Source organism: Vulpes vulpes, chromosome 10, assembly GCF_048418805.1.
Source record: "Vulpes vulpes isolate BD-2025 chromosome 10, VulVul3, whole genome shotgun sequence".
In the NCBI taxonomy this organism is placed as follows: domain Eukaryota; kingdom Metazoa; phylum Chordata; class Mammalia; order Carnivora; family Canidae; genus Vulpes; species Vulpes vulpes.
In genome coordinates this window covers 88,642,045-88,656,847 of record NC_132789.1, presented here as the reverse complement: position 1 = coordinate 88,656,847, position 14,803 = coordinate 88,642,045, and the positions used below count along the sequence as shown (strand labels likewise).

The following is a 14,803-nucleotide window of genomic DNA, read 5'->3' as shown; positions in this document are numbered from 1 at the left end:
CTGACTACAAATATAATTATGAAAATACAAAAGCAGCAGAGGAAGTTAGAGATATAAAAAGGCAAGAGACCTTTCTGCGTACTTAGCCATCTTATGGAGTCATCAAATTTCTGGTGGAACAAAAAAACCCTCAAGGGCAATTGAAGAGTTGTGTGTAATATGGGGGAATTAAAAACTATGGCTTTTTATTCTCCTAGATTGAAAAGATGCTGTCCCACATAAAACAGGGGCTCCAATCTGAGGGTTAATAATTATGGAAGTAACTTGATTTAATAAAAATGAGAGGACTATAGTGATCCAACAATTTTAAAAAGGAAAATACAAATTCCTCCAATAAGAAACTGAGTGAACTTTGAGTAATCTTCAGGATTCTGAAATAGATTATGAAGAGTATCATCTCTGAACATTAGGTAAAGAAAGTTGTGACCAGGTACTGGCATGTCATGAAGTCCGAATCACAGCTGATCAAACATTTCATTTTTTTGGACAGGGTTACTAGAAGCAATGGAAAAGAACATTTCTTAGATACCTATTTCATACAAGGCACATATGAAATCCAGAAATAAATCTCCAGCAATTCTTACCCAAATTCTAAAAAATAGATTTTTTGTTTTTTTTCAAGATTCTTAAAAAATTTATTCATGAGAGAGAGAGAGAGAGAGAGAGAGAGAGAGAGAGAAGCAGAGACACAGGCAGAGGGAAAAGCAGGTTCCATGCAGGGAGCCTGATGTGGGACTCGATCCCAGGAATCCAGGATCACGCCCTGGGCCAAGGGCAGGCGTTAAACCACTGAGCTACTTGGGAATCGCCCCCCCCCTTTAAAGATTTTTTTTAATTAAAAAATATATTTTTTAAATCCAAATGTGACATATGAGTCTATTGAGACTCAAATAAGTGATATTATTAGTTAATAAGTTGCAGACTTTGGATTCCAAAGTCTTGATCTAAGTAAAAAGCTCATGTTGTCACCTGAAAGAGAAGCCTCTAAGCAGGCTAGACAGGACAATGCAGAATGCACAGTGCTTATGGCCTTTAAAAACACCTTTGACAAAGCGCCTCATAATCTTGTGAACAAATGCAGAAAATGGGCTGCACATAATATTCTTTGATGACACCTTAGAAGAGAGATTTCTGGTATCACCGGAGGGCTCTCAACTCTTTAGTGACTTGCTCAAGAAAGAGCTGATGCTGGGGACAATAGCAAATATGTCAAATGATGGGGACGCCTCCTAAAATGCAGCTCAACTCACTTTTTCTCCGCGCTGCCAGCTGTCATTCTCTTGTCCTTCCGATTCCTATATTCTATATTTTAACACTAGGTTTCAGATTGCACCAAGCAATATAAGACTGATTCAAGGCTAACACAAAATTTTTTGTGTCATTTATAGCATCATTTTGCTCAAGGGGCTTGTATGCTTTTCAAAGGTAGAAAGCATGTTTTATGATTCCATTTCTCCCATTTCATCTATCATAGGTCTGAGAAAGTAGGAAGCACTTCATACAAAACAATCTGTAAATTAATTTGGGAGATAGCAATTGCCTCTTCAATAATCTTTGAATAGTTGTCTTCATTGAATTTAGGTAAATCTGCTAGTATGTAAAAAAAAAAAAAGTGACTGAATGACCTAATTGTTTTATAAAATGAAGCCGCTATTTCCTATTCATAAAATTTATAACAATATCACTGCCCCTCTCCATAAAAGTTAGACTAACATCATATGTCTTTGTGTATGAAATCCTGAATTTCACCTTGTATTTCCTGTTTTTTCTCTCTATTGCATAGCAGCCAATTGGTAGCTTAATCTTACCTTAAACTTGCCATCAGAAGAGAAAATGCTAACCCATTTATTATCATAGTCTGCAATGATTATGTCCCCACTGGGATGCACAGCTACTCCCGTGGGCCGCTGCAGCTGCCCGGGAGAGCGGCCTCGAATGCCAAACCGACTTTTGAACTGGCCATCATTGGAAAATATCTGCAAAACAAATGACATTCCTTGGAATGTAAATGAGCACAGAAATTAGTGAAGATGGAAAACAGTCAAAAACATGTATCCTATGTACCACAGGTCAGGACATGCAAACGCCATTTGAAGAAAAGTCTATACACATTGTAAGCTTCTCTTTCTGTCCTTGTACTATGGATCTTAAGTCTTAAGCAGGAAAATATGCAAATATCTGTTTTACCATATAAGTGAAGGTATATAATTGAGAACCATACCTGTACACATTGGTTGTTGCTATCTGCAATTAGTATCTTCCCACTTGTAGATGCAGCTACCCCTTGAAGATTTGTAAATTCTCCTTTATTTCTTCCTTTAGTACCTAGAAATAAATTATAAAATCACAGGAATTTAAAAAATAATAAAATAGAAATTAAGCAATAGAGAATTAGATGTCTGTTTCTTAAAGAGAATTAGGTTTCCATAGGTAACCTGAGAATATATATTTTTTTCTTTTAATTACATTCAAAAAAAGAGAACTTCTTCCACCATGACCTAATCCATTAGGACCTAATGGTCCTGAACTTCTCTTCTAGACCAATAAAATCATTGCAAAGTCACTTTTTTAGGCAAATGCAATCTTGTCTTAAGCTCTAACTGCACATTATTTTATGTTACATTAATAATCATATTAAAATATATTTAGAGTTCACAAAAAACAATTTAAAAAACCCTAATACTACAATTGAGGATATAGAACAGGAGAGGGCCTTATTTTAGAGTTTTGCTGAAATCCCACCCTCTCACTCAGCAGCTCTTGGAAGAAACCTGACTTGAAGAAGCTTCGAAGAAGCTTTCAATACATCCAACAAACCACAATACATCAGATATTATTAAACTAGCAGGCTGATTTTCAGATGCCTTATTTTCAAAGACTCAGTATATCGTAAGGTGTATATTCTTCTTGAAAACATAGAAGATATCCTATCCATATTTATTTGGATAAATAAATACAAAAAGCAAAGGAAAATTAGAGGGGGGAAAATCCAAGGCGTCTATGGGTTAACAGATGTGTGTGTTTTTGTTTTTTTAACAGATGTGTTTTTGTTTTAAAACAAGTGTGTGGAACTTATTTCAATAAGACCATGTAAATATTAACAGATGGAAACAGACTAACCTCTGCTTAGAAATGACCAGGAAGAAGTTTAAATTTTCTTTTTTTTTTTTTTTTTTTTTTGAAGTTTAAATTTTCATAGAGAAAACTATGCCTCATTTGGGCGCTTTTATCATTTCATTTCATCATTATCATTTCATTTTTTTTTTATCCTACTCAAAAAAGCAAGTTGACATTTTGGTTTTAGACATCAATGCAGCGCCTTAGGCGCACTTGGAAAACAGCACGTGGATGGTGGCTAATGTCAGCCACATGCTGAAGCACGGCTTAGAAATGGCCAGACCCTTCTTAAACGGTTTGGGGTTTAGGAAGCGAAACTCGCAATGGAATTAAACTCAGCAGAATTGCTGGGCAGAAACATCTTATGTAGACCACCTGGTTCTGGTTCTCACCATGTAACCCAACCGAAGGTAATCTGCAAAGCAGTCACTGGGAGACACCGAAAACGCCAGGAAAAAGTTTATTCTAGGGGAAGCCTAGAAGGAGACAAGGAGGACAAGGCTCAAATCTGTCTCCCCAAGGAGGAGAGTCAAGGAAACTTAAGGGCAAACAAATTTGGGGTAAAAAAATTGCAGCTAACAATGCTTCTTAGTCTGCAGCGACGGATTAATTCCATTAACCCTTTGGTTCCTGGCTTTAACCCGACCCACATGGTAGCTATTTCACTGAAATCCTGGACTCATCAAGTTTACTCACTACCTCTCTCTCATCTACTTGTACTAACATAGAAGAAAAATTTGAGATCCAGATTCGAAAGAACATCTCCCACCTTGTGGAAAAAAAAGTTCTATTTTATTTCAAATGTATCACAAATAGAATCCCTATAATAAGCATGTATATGATATTGATGTAGGAAAGAGTTGGAGGCAGATGAGGCTAGGAAGGGAAAGGCCCCAGTCAGGCTCCTGCCCATCCCAAGGAAAGGAGAGATAAAACAGTAAAAACAAAAATAAACCTGGCTCCCTAGCTCCAAATTATTAGGGATTATCCCCCTTTAATTGCCACTAGGCTCACAGAAAACACCAGGTTAGGCAGATATAGAGAAACATTAAGGAGACATTAGCCAGACAGAAGGGGACATGTGCTCATGATATTTATAAAGAAACATCTTACTTGTAGCAAGTCTACCGATTGTTCTAAATATAGGTATGACATTTACAAATTCACCCTGATATTCATAAGAAATTTACCAAGTTCCCTGGTCAGTTTCCTATAAAAGACCATAAAAGCCCTCAGTGGCAACCCTGCAGCACCCCTCTCACTTTTGAAAGTTTCTGTGCTTAATAAACTGCTCTATGGCTTTGCGCACTCTGTTGCAGTGAGATTCATTCTTGGGACTCCTTGAGACAAGAACCAAACTCTCCCATATCAATATCAGCTAACGCTCTCTTAAAATGACGTGTTGGTATCTGTTGGTGGCAGGGGAAGGGGTGCTTAACTCTGGAGGGAGGTATGTGCCAACATGGTTTTAGCTTTGGGTCATTCCCTCTGATGTTGAATAGCCGCTGGTTAACAGGTACAGCAAAAACCGAAGGAACAAGAAAAGAAACCATTCCTCTAAAATGCTCAGTTTTTATGTACTTTTTACTTTTATTTATTTTTTGTACTTTTTAAAAGGTAATGGGGTCAAGGCCAGGATTTCTCAGGAGTAAAACTTAATTTGTCAAAAACCTTTATTAAAGTTATTATTAGCAAGATGGGGAACTAAGGACCAAATAAACACAGTTAACAGCAAGAGTCCTACAAGAGGTTGGAATATAAAAAAATGATGTATAAAGAATGGTTGTTTCTTTCTCCCAGACTGTTCTAGGTCCTTGCTTATGTAAAATTGGAACTGCACCCATGGCCTCGACACGCAGATGAAAGAGAGATTGAAAATGGGAAGAGGAATAAGAAACACCTCAACAGGGTAGTGGACCCTGGTGCTGTCCCATCTGGTCCAGGCAGGAACAAAAACCTGCCTGCTGCCCTCTTTTATCTGTTTATCTATCCTGCTGAAGACAAAGCCTATTCTACTTGGAGAAGGTTCTGCAGGCAGCAGGTTAATGTTTGAAGGGGAAAATTATGGGGAGAAGAGTGCTGTAAAGAAGTTAAGGGGTGCCTCAGATTTAATTTTCCTTCTGAAGACAAAAGAGGTGATGTGGAAGGAAAGAAAGTACAAAAGCAAAAAATACTAACACTTTTTTCTTTGTAGAAATAAACACACATTTCTCAGTGTAGGTAAAATTTGGTAAGACATTTCACTGGACTCCATATCAGTACCATTTAGAACCAGAAGAAGGCAGACTCTATGCCCAGTGTGAAATGACCTGAGATGCTCCGTGCCTACCACCACTGGGTCATAAGAGCAATGGAACCTTGTTGCAAAAGAACACACTACAGCCTCTACTAAGCTCCAGCACCTTGTGGTGTTGGCCCAGCTCATATCCTCCATCTCAAGTTAACTAGAGGTTGAGTCTGTTGCCCCACATATACAGAAAATCACAGGGCTGGAAAAACATGTTAGTCTCAGTTTGCATATATATTTATAAACATATATTTTAAATTTTATTTCTTCATGAGACACACAGAGAGAGGCAGAAACATAGAGGGAGAAGCAGGCTCCTCACAGGGAGCCGGATGCGGGACTTGATCCCCGGACTCAGGATCACACCCTGAGCCAAAGGCAGATGCTCAACCACTGAGCCACCCAGGTGTCCCTGCTTATATATTTTTGAAAGAGCTAGATGGAGTAGGCACTGCCGTTTTAAATTTTATATTTGTTTTTAAAAATATTTCTCTTGGGGATCCCTGGGTGGCTTAGCGGTTTAGTGCCTGCCTTTGGCCTGGAGCACGATCCTGGAGTCCCGGGATCCAGTCCCACATCGGGCTCCCGGCATGGAGCCTGCTTCTCCGTCCTCCTGTGTCTCTGCCTCTCCCTTTCTCTGTGTCTATCATAAATAAATAAATCTTTTTAAAAAAATTTCTCTTTAATTCATATGGCCTAGTATTCCAAATAGCTGGGGTTGGCATGATGGATAATACGGATTCTTTATTTTAGTTATTTATTCATGAAAGACACAGAGAGAGAAAGGCAGAGACACAGGCAGAGGGAGAAGCAGGCTCCATGCAGGGAGTCCAACATGGAACTTGATCCCTGGTCTCCAGGACCACGACCTGGGCTGAAGGCGGCACTAAACTGCTGAGCCACCCGGGCTGCCCCAATAATACTGATTCTTATAAGCATCTTTCATCTTGTCAGAAATTACTGTCATTTTTCTGAAATTCTAGGAGTTTCTAAGCATAGCAGGATCACAGTATTACTCCTAAAGATCAAAAGAAACCACCAGGGATCCCTTGGTGGCGCAGCGGTTTGGTGCCTGCCTTTGGCCCAGGGCGCGATCCTGGAGACCGGGGATCGAATCACACGTCGGGCTCCCGGTGCATGGAGCCTGCTTCTCCCTCTGCCTATGTCTCTGCCTCTCTCTCTCTCTCTCTGTGACTATCATAAATAAATAAAAATTAAAAAAAAAAACAACAAAACGAAACCACCAGCATGTTCCTGAGGGACAGCTAATGCTATCTTCACTAACAGTTAAACTACAAAAAACTTCATGGTGAGTAATAATGTGGAACTATATAGCATATTATCATTATGCTGGGGGAGCCCCGGTGGCTCAGTGGTTTAGCACCGCCTTCCGCCCAGGGTGTGATCCTGGAGACCTGGGATCGAGTCCTGTGTTGGGCTCCCTGCATGGAGCCTGCTTCTCCCTCTGCCTGTGTCTCTGCCCCTCTCTCTGTGTCTCTCATGAATAAATAAATTCTTTTAAAAAAATTATGCTGAAATGCCCACAATCCAGGTGTTTATAAAGGGTCTTGGGAACAAGATAATATAAATAGAAATTCCAGAAGTTAGAAATAATGTGGGGATCATGCTTTACTCTTCAAGATTTTTTGCATAGTCTATTTAGACCACAGAAAAGTGCCCTCCCCCACCCCAGGATTCTACTATATAATGAAAACTGGTTCTTTCAAAATGAATATAAATGTAATATAAACATACATAGTACTCATAAAATATTTTCCTGACTACTTTGATGTACAAGATTTCATTTGGTGGTTATGTTTTGGCTAGTAAAATGAGTAACACCAGTCTTAAAAAGTAATTATAAACAACTTGGCAACAATTCCATAAGATAATTAAACTGGTTTTTCCCAGATGTTAAAGTAGCCAATGAAGCATAAAATGAATTTTTAAGCCAATAGCTTCTCATCTGTGATCCTCCTGGCCACCTCCACCCATGCCTCTAGGAAGATTACAGATGGCAAGTCCCTGGACTGAAATAGGAGATCTAGAACTGCAAACTTCCTCCCACCCCTACTCCAACTTAATATGAAAATTAATGCTAAATAAATCTAGATACTTCAAATGAGATAATGCAAGAGGATGAAATTGGGCAAAATAAGGATCTAAAACTGGATCTTCAAACAAGTAGGTGCTTAACAAATGTTTGTTGAATGAGTGCCCGGATGAACTATTAATGACTGAGTAAATTACACCCCAGGTTGCATCATGAAAAAAATGAAATATTTAGTAATATTTACAGCACTTTCATAATATATTCTCTCATGCACTCCCTGTCACAACCCCATGAGTTAGGATAAATATTACTGTTCCATCTTATATATAAGAAAATGAAACTAGACACAGGACAAAAGTAGTAAAGACAGAGAAAAGAATAAAACCCACTTCTCTTGCTCTTTTACATATTATTTTTTCTAATACACATTCTTTTTTTTAAATTTTAAGTAATCCCTACACCCAACGTGGGGCTCGAACTCATGACCCAAAGATCAAGAATTATATGCTTTACTGATTGAGCCAGCAGCCCCTGCTTCTTTTTTTTATTTTTTAAGATTAACTTTTAAAAAAGATTTTATTGGGGATCCCTGGGTGGCTCAGCGGATTAGCGCCTGCCTTCGGCCCAGGGCGTGATCCTGGAGTCCCGGGATCGAGTCCCGCATCGGGCTCCCGGCATGGAGCCTGCTTCTCCCTCTGCCTGTGTCTCTGCCTGTCTCTCTTTCTCTGTGTCTTTCATGAATAAATAAATAAAATCCTTTAAAAAAAATAAAAAAGATTTTATTTATTTGACAGAGCATGCACAAGCAGGGGGAGCAGCAGGTAGAGGGTGAAGAAGAAGCAGCCTCCCCGCTGAGCAGAGAGCCTGATGTGGGGCTGGATCCCAGAATCCTGGGATCATGACCCGAGCTGAAGGCAGACACTTAACTGATGGAGCCATCCAAGTGCCCCTTTTTATTATTTTAGAGAGAGCAACAGAGAGACAGAGCAAATGGTGGTCCTGGTGGTGGGGAACAGAGGAAAGGGAAAGAGAATCTTTTTATTTTTTAAGATTTTATTTATTTATTCATGAGAGAGACAGAGACAACAGGCAGAGGGAGAAGCAGGCTCCATGCCGGGAGCCCGACGTGGGACTCGATCCCGGGTCTCCAGGATCACACCCTGGGCTGAAGGTGGTGCTAAACCGCTGAGCCACCGGGGATACCCAGGAGAGAGAATCATAAGCAGATTCCCCACTAAGTGCAGAGCCCTATGCAGGCCTTGATCTCACAACCCTGAGATCAAGACCTGATCTGAAATCAAGAATCAGACGCTCAACCGACTGAGCCACCCTAGTGCCCAGGCACCCCAGTTTCTAATTAGACTTTAGAATACCAGGTTTCTGAGGTGAAGATAATTACCTTTGGGCTTATATGGATCATGCTTTCTCTATAAAACCCATAGGAACTCCATCCCCATCCCTTATCACATGGTATTTGAACTGTTTAACTGTTTCTCACTAAACTGTAGGTTCTCCGTGGGCAAGGGCAACATCTGTCCCGTTTGCTGCTGCACCCCTTAACACAGCACAGTGCCTAGCACTCAGGGAATATCACTGACATCTTTTCCCACTGAAATGCAAGAAGAGTTCCTGAGGATGAGATTCTCAAAGGGGTGGTGCCAGGGTTCCTACGATGACCTGAGATGCCACCTTAGCATGATCTCTCTCCTCAGAGATTTTAGGGTGCCAGGGTTCCTACGATGACCTGAGATGCCACCTTAGCATGATCTCTCTCCTCAGAGATTTTAGGGTGGTGGTTTGCAGAGGTGAGGCAGGGGAGAAACAGCATACCTTCCTATGCAGTCTCTGAGCTCATGCTAAGTGATTTTATACTTATGAGAAAGCCCACTGCTCTAGAGTACAAGTGAGTGTTTCATTCACTGCTTCTCACCGGCACATTAAGGTATGCTGTATGAATTACATAATTTGAAACCGTTCAACTGTGTTTCTTTCACTCCCTCCCACATCTCCTGGCTTCCCCTTTGTTCAATGACTTCCTTTAGTAGCTGACAAAACCAGCTCAGGGCTTCTAGTCAGCAAACTCTGACGGCGCAGGGAAAAATAATCCCCGTGTTTCATCAACAGATGCTCTAAGCTACCTCTCTAAACTCATTCAGGATTGCTTTCCAGCACAGTATCGGAGTTAACACAATAACTCATTCACAGTGGGCATGTAATTAAGTTTTTAGGCGTGGGAGGTATCAAATAGCTCAACTTTGGAAAACCACAGCAGTTAAAAGACATTTAAGATGAAGAGGAATCGTGCAATTAAAAAGGCAGGGGCATCAGAGACGCAGATGGCTGGGGTCGTGCCCTGGCTCTCTGAGGCGCCCCTGGCCCGGTTCCTTTGGTGGCAGGGATGATGACACAGTGTCCTTGTAATTTAACTCTTGTGGGGTGGGAGCTGTGGGAGGAGCTTTATTTGTAGCCTTTGCCCACTTCTGACGTGTAAATGTGCCCATCACAGTGGATTTCCAGCTACTAACAGGGAAGTCACCAAATACAGAGTTAGGAGGTGGTGTGCACACAGGCATGCGCCACGTTATGATGTGGTAGGTATACTGCGCTGTGGGGCACTGGAAACTGGAAGTGCCGTTCTTGCAAAGCATCATCTGTTGTAACCCAGCCATTCAGGGTCTCTGCAAACTGTTCAATTTCAGTTTCAAAACTGCCAGGCTGCTCTCTGTAAGATGATTCAAACGTTCCTGAACATACTCTGGTAGAGTGGGATAATCCTCACAACCATCTTCATAGGATTCTGTATAATTAGAAGAATCACCTGGTGGATAAAACTCAGGAGCATTCGCAGACAGCTTAGACATTAACCCAGGAGCTAGCTACCCCTACCAAGGATTTTAAGTAAGATGACACAAAGAAATGGACTGCACAATGCCCAGGGACTTCCAGAATACTTAGTCCTTCCTCCTGCTTCTGTTCCCCATCCTTTCCCCCTTGAACCACGCTGAAGCTAATGATTTAAAGTAACTTCTCTATACTTTTTGCTCCCAAATTGATCTCGAGCCATGACTTCTTTGCTGAGCTCCAAATCTATACTCTAAACTGCCTATGGTACACCTCAGCCTGGCTGATCGAAACGGAAATATACTCCCCTTCCTCTGACTGTCCTGACCTTGGTTGATAAGGGTAAATAGTAACAATAGCCAACATTTACTGGGCCCTTACCATGTGCCTGTATTGTTTGAATACATTTTACATATATTATTTTAATCCTCATCATATCAAGTAGGTGGCAGAGTTTTGTTTTGTTTTAATAAATGTGCCAATTCAGCACCATTTATTTTATTTGGGAAGGAGAGAGCAAGCGCACGTGCACCTGCAGGCTCATGAGCAGGGGGGAAAGACGGAGGGAGAGGGAGAAGCCGACTCCCCGCTGAGCAGGGAGCCCAATGTGGGACTCCATCTCAGGACCCTGGGATCATGACCTGAGCTGAAGGCAAAGGCTCAGCCGACTGAATCACCCAGGTACCCATCAAGTATGTGTTAATACCACCCCCCCACCAAAAAATACCATCCCCATTTTACAGATATAGGAACTGAGGCACAAGAGGTTAAATAACCTCCCCTAAATCATATAGCTAATAAATAGGCTGGAATTTAAATGAGGCAGTCAGTCTTTTCAGTTCTTGACTATGTTCTCCACTACTTAGGTTATCACTTCCATACTATGACTATGAATAAAATATTAATTAGCATTACCTACTTTGCCTCTCTAAAACGTACCGCAAGTTATGCAGTGCTAGACTCTACCAGCACTCATCCTTAGAGCATTCAAATCAAACAGCAAGAAATTCAGTTTGGTCACTGAGCCCTGCTCTCTCCTTCCTGAGCATTTCTCAATCTGCCATTTCCCCTCCACTGCATCGCTACACTCTTAATCCTGGCACTTGCATTAGGTCCTGCAGTAGGGGGGCAGCTCCCTGATTGCTGAGTAGATCCCCCCTAGAATGCCTCCAAGCTGTAGGGCAATAAATAGCTTAGGAAGCCACTATACTACATCACATGGTTCAGTGCCTCCCCATCACCCCCATGGCTTACAAGATGCAGATCCCTGGCCCTCCCCAGAGGCTGAGAGACACAGGTACAGAGACCAAGTCCAAGCTCCTTATCAAAGACACATAACCTTTTCTCTGCTTCTATTTCATTTGAAGCTCCAGGATGATGGAGTCACTACTTAACTACTCAGTTTCTCACCTCCATGCCTTTGGACCTGCTCTCCCTTCAGCTAAAATACCCTTTCCTCCCGTCCATCTGATGCTTTCTCTTTAAAGCCATCTTAGATTTAGATGCTATCTTTGGGAACCTTCCATGACCCCCTGCCACCCCAACTTCTGTGTCTTGATTCAAACTGAAGGTACATTTTGTACATGTCTGTTTCCTATGGACTGTTGCCTCCTCTAAGTCAGAATCTCATCCCTCTTTATACCACAAGTATCTGGCACATAGTAAGTATTCAAACAGCAGTGTTCCATCTAACGTGGGGGCTGGATAATTGGTGAGGAGGGTGAAAATGTGAGCCAAATTGACCCCTGAAAATCCCTTGTTACCCAAAAAGGGATAATTCAGTTTCGTGAATACACAAAATCAACACATTATTTACAGTTGCTGAATGAACCCTTACACATGTATTATGAAAACTTTGTATCTTGAAGCACAAATTCATTGCCTTGAGAGCAGCTCAGTTATGTGTGAGAACAGTTAAGGGAACAGCAGAATCATTGTTATGCTGGTGTAGCTGAATTTCAGTGAATTTTGGATCTCACATGACAGGCTTCAATATATACACAAAGGGACTGCTAAAATTATGCAGGTTTTTTTATAACGTTTTATAAAGATGTATTTTAATTTCATTTTTTAAAAGACTTACTTTAGAGAGAGAGAGCGTGTGCATGAGTGAAGTGAGGGGCAGAGGGAGAGGGAGAGCAGCAGACTTTCCACTAAGCACGGAGCCCAAAGCAGGGCTCTAGCCCTTGACCCCGAGATCTTGACCTGAGCCCAAGCCAAGAATCATATGCTTAACTGCCTGAGCCACCCAGGCACCCCAAATGGTGCATGTTCTATTATCATGCATCTAAAAGCCGAATTGTACAGAGAAACTTAAAAGTTCTAAAACAAAGACATAACTATAAAAAAAAAAATCTTGAACTCTTCTAATTGTTAATGTAAACTCTACCTGCTGTAGCCAGTAGTATAGACGTTTCTCCGAAGGTCAGCACAGTTTGCCTGACATTGCCTGGCACAGTTCCAGGCATGGGAATTCATGTGAATGACTGGCCCTGAGCTTTAGTGTGTTGTTGCCCAGTCTGTGCGTCTCTGGACCTCAGGGCTGGAACCTGATGGTGGTGAGAGGGAAGTTAAATCATGCAGTAGGTCACAACTGGATGCTATTCGAATGGGCAAAGTATTTACCCAAAGTATTCTTTGATGTACTGTTGGGGATTATAAACGATTAAAGACATCATCCTTGACCTCAGGCAATCTGTGATCTTATTGGGAAATAAGGCCAAAGCAAAAACAGCAATTATCACAGTGGATACTAAAGGAGAAGTTGGTACTTGGGAGAAAGATAAAATTGGGGGAGGAATTCAGAGGTAAGGTGCCCGGTGTGGAGGCACAGCGGATGCTGAGGGAGCAGCGGGCTCCTACACTGATCTGTCCCGTCTCATCACCAGCCAGTGCCCTCTCCACTTTCCAATCCTCTGATCTACGCTCCCCTGCATCTTCTCACAGGATGTGTTGTTCAGAGCCATCAATCATGTTCACTCCTCTTCTCCCTTTCTTCCTTGCATTGGTCCAACTGGAATGCTGCTTCCACCTGTCAACCTAGATAAGTCCTCCTCTTTGTTCATGTCCTGCGTTTAATTCTTTCTCAGTTCTCAGCTCCCTCACCTAACCCACGCTATTAAATGTAGATGCCGCTTTTAGGCAAAGAGGCTTGAGCCATGGAATGCAGGAAGGGCCACAGTGACCACCTGGCTGAGTACAGACAGGCCTATCAGTGACCTAACTCAAAATATCCACAGGCCCTAACTGACGAATGGGCTACTTGCAACTAGGCACAGTTCCCAAAAAAGGGAAGAGTCCATACATCCCCATACCTCCTCACCTTTCCTCTTTAAAAACAACTCCCACCCACTGCCTCAGTCTCTCCTCTACTGGTCCACCCACCACTCCCTTGTGTGGGGTTCAATAAACTTCTTTGTTCTACCTCAGGTGAATTCTTTTACCTCCTGCGCCATTGCCATCGGGCTTCCACTCAATCGCTGCCCATATTTGGGAGCCCCACCCAATGGAGAGACAGCCCATTTAGGCACCACATTAGAGTCAGGTGGTCATCCATCTGTCGCCCCAAACTGTAAGCTCCTTAAGGGAGGAGATCTCATTTCTTTTATCTCTACATTCCATCACCTGGCATAGCGCCTAGCAGGCACTACATGCTGCCGAAATGCTTTCTGAGCCAAATTATTGCATAATGACTAGGTCTGGATTAAAACATAAAGAGAAACAGGCCTGTAAGACCTGCCTTTCTTTCTGGCCCTACGTATATGAGGTGCTTAACATCTGTTATGGGCTGAACTGTCAAAATTCATCTGTTGAAGTCACAACCTCCAGTACCTCAGAATAGAACTATATTTGGAGAAAAGACCTTAAAAGAAGTGATTAAATTAAAATAAGGCCATTAGGGTAAGGCCCTAATCTCTTTTTACAAAAGAAAAAAAAAACACCAGGGTATGCACTCACAGAGACACAACCATACAAGGTCAAAGGAGCAAGAAAACAGCTATCTAGAAGACGAGAAAGGAAACCAACTCTAGCACCACCTCGACCTTGGACTTTCGGCCTCTGAAATTATGAGAAAATGAATTTTCTTTGTTTAAGCCACCCAGTCTATGGTATTTTGTTATAGCAGCCCTAGCAAATTGAGACAGCATCTTTATGAATAAACTCATAGTGTCATATGCCAGGCACCCTTCTAAGCTTTGTATAGATGTGTAAACATTAAAAAAAAAAAAAAAGATGTGTAAACATTTAAACACCTCACCACCAATGCCAATGAATCATCAAGGAACTCTCAACAGGTAAGAGGGAAGAAGAGTATGCCTCCTTCCCTGGTGGGAGCTGGGGATTCAAAATCAGTATTATAGGGGAAAACTCCCTAAGAGGTATGTCAGGTGAGAATCACAGGTGGTGATAGAGACTACAATTAATAATAATGGGAAAATAACAGCTACCAGTAATTGAGCATTAGATTCAGAAAAGGTGAGTTGTCCAGCTGCTAAGGAGATTTA

The 14,803-nt window shown here is 41.7% G+C and overlaps 1 protein-coding gene across 30 annotated transcripts in view; it reads right to left on the bottom strand.

Moving 5' to 3' along the window:
• TRIM2 (tripartite motif containing 2) overlaps positions 1 to 14,803 on the bottom strand; it is a 170,468-nt gene that overhangs the window by 18,088 nt on the left and 137,577 nt on the right. For all 30 annotated transcript variants that reach the window (XM_072724878.1, XM_072724868.1, XM_072724866.1 and 27 more), the window contains 2 exons: positions 2,222 to 2,325; positions 1,809 to 1,976 (listed from right to left, as the gene is read on the bottom strand). In XM_072724878.1, coding sequence (XP_072580979.1) covers positions 1,809 to 1,976; positions 2,222 to 2,325 — 272 coding nt within the window. The remainder of the gene's footprint in view (positions 1 to 1,808; positions 1,977 to 2,221; positions 2,326 to 14,803) is intronic.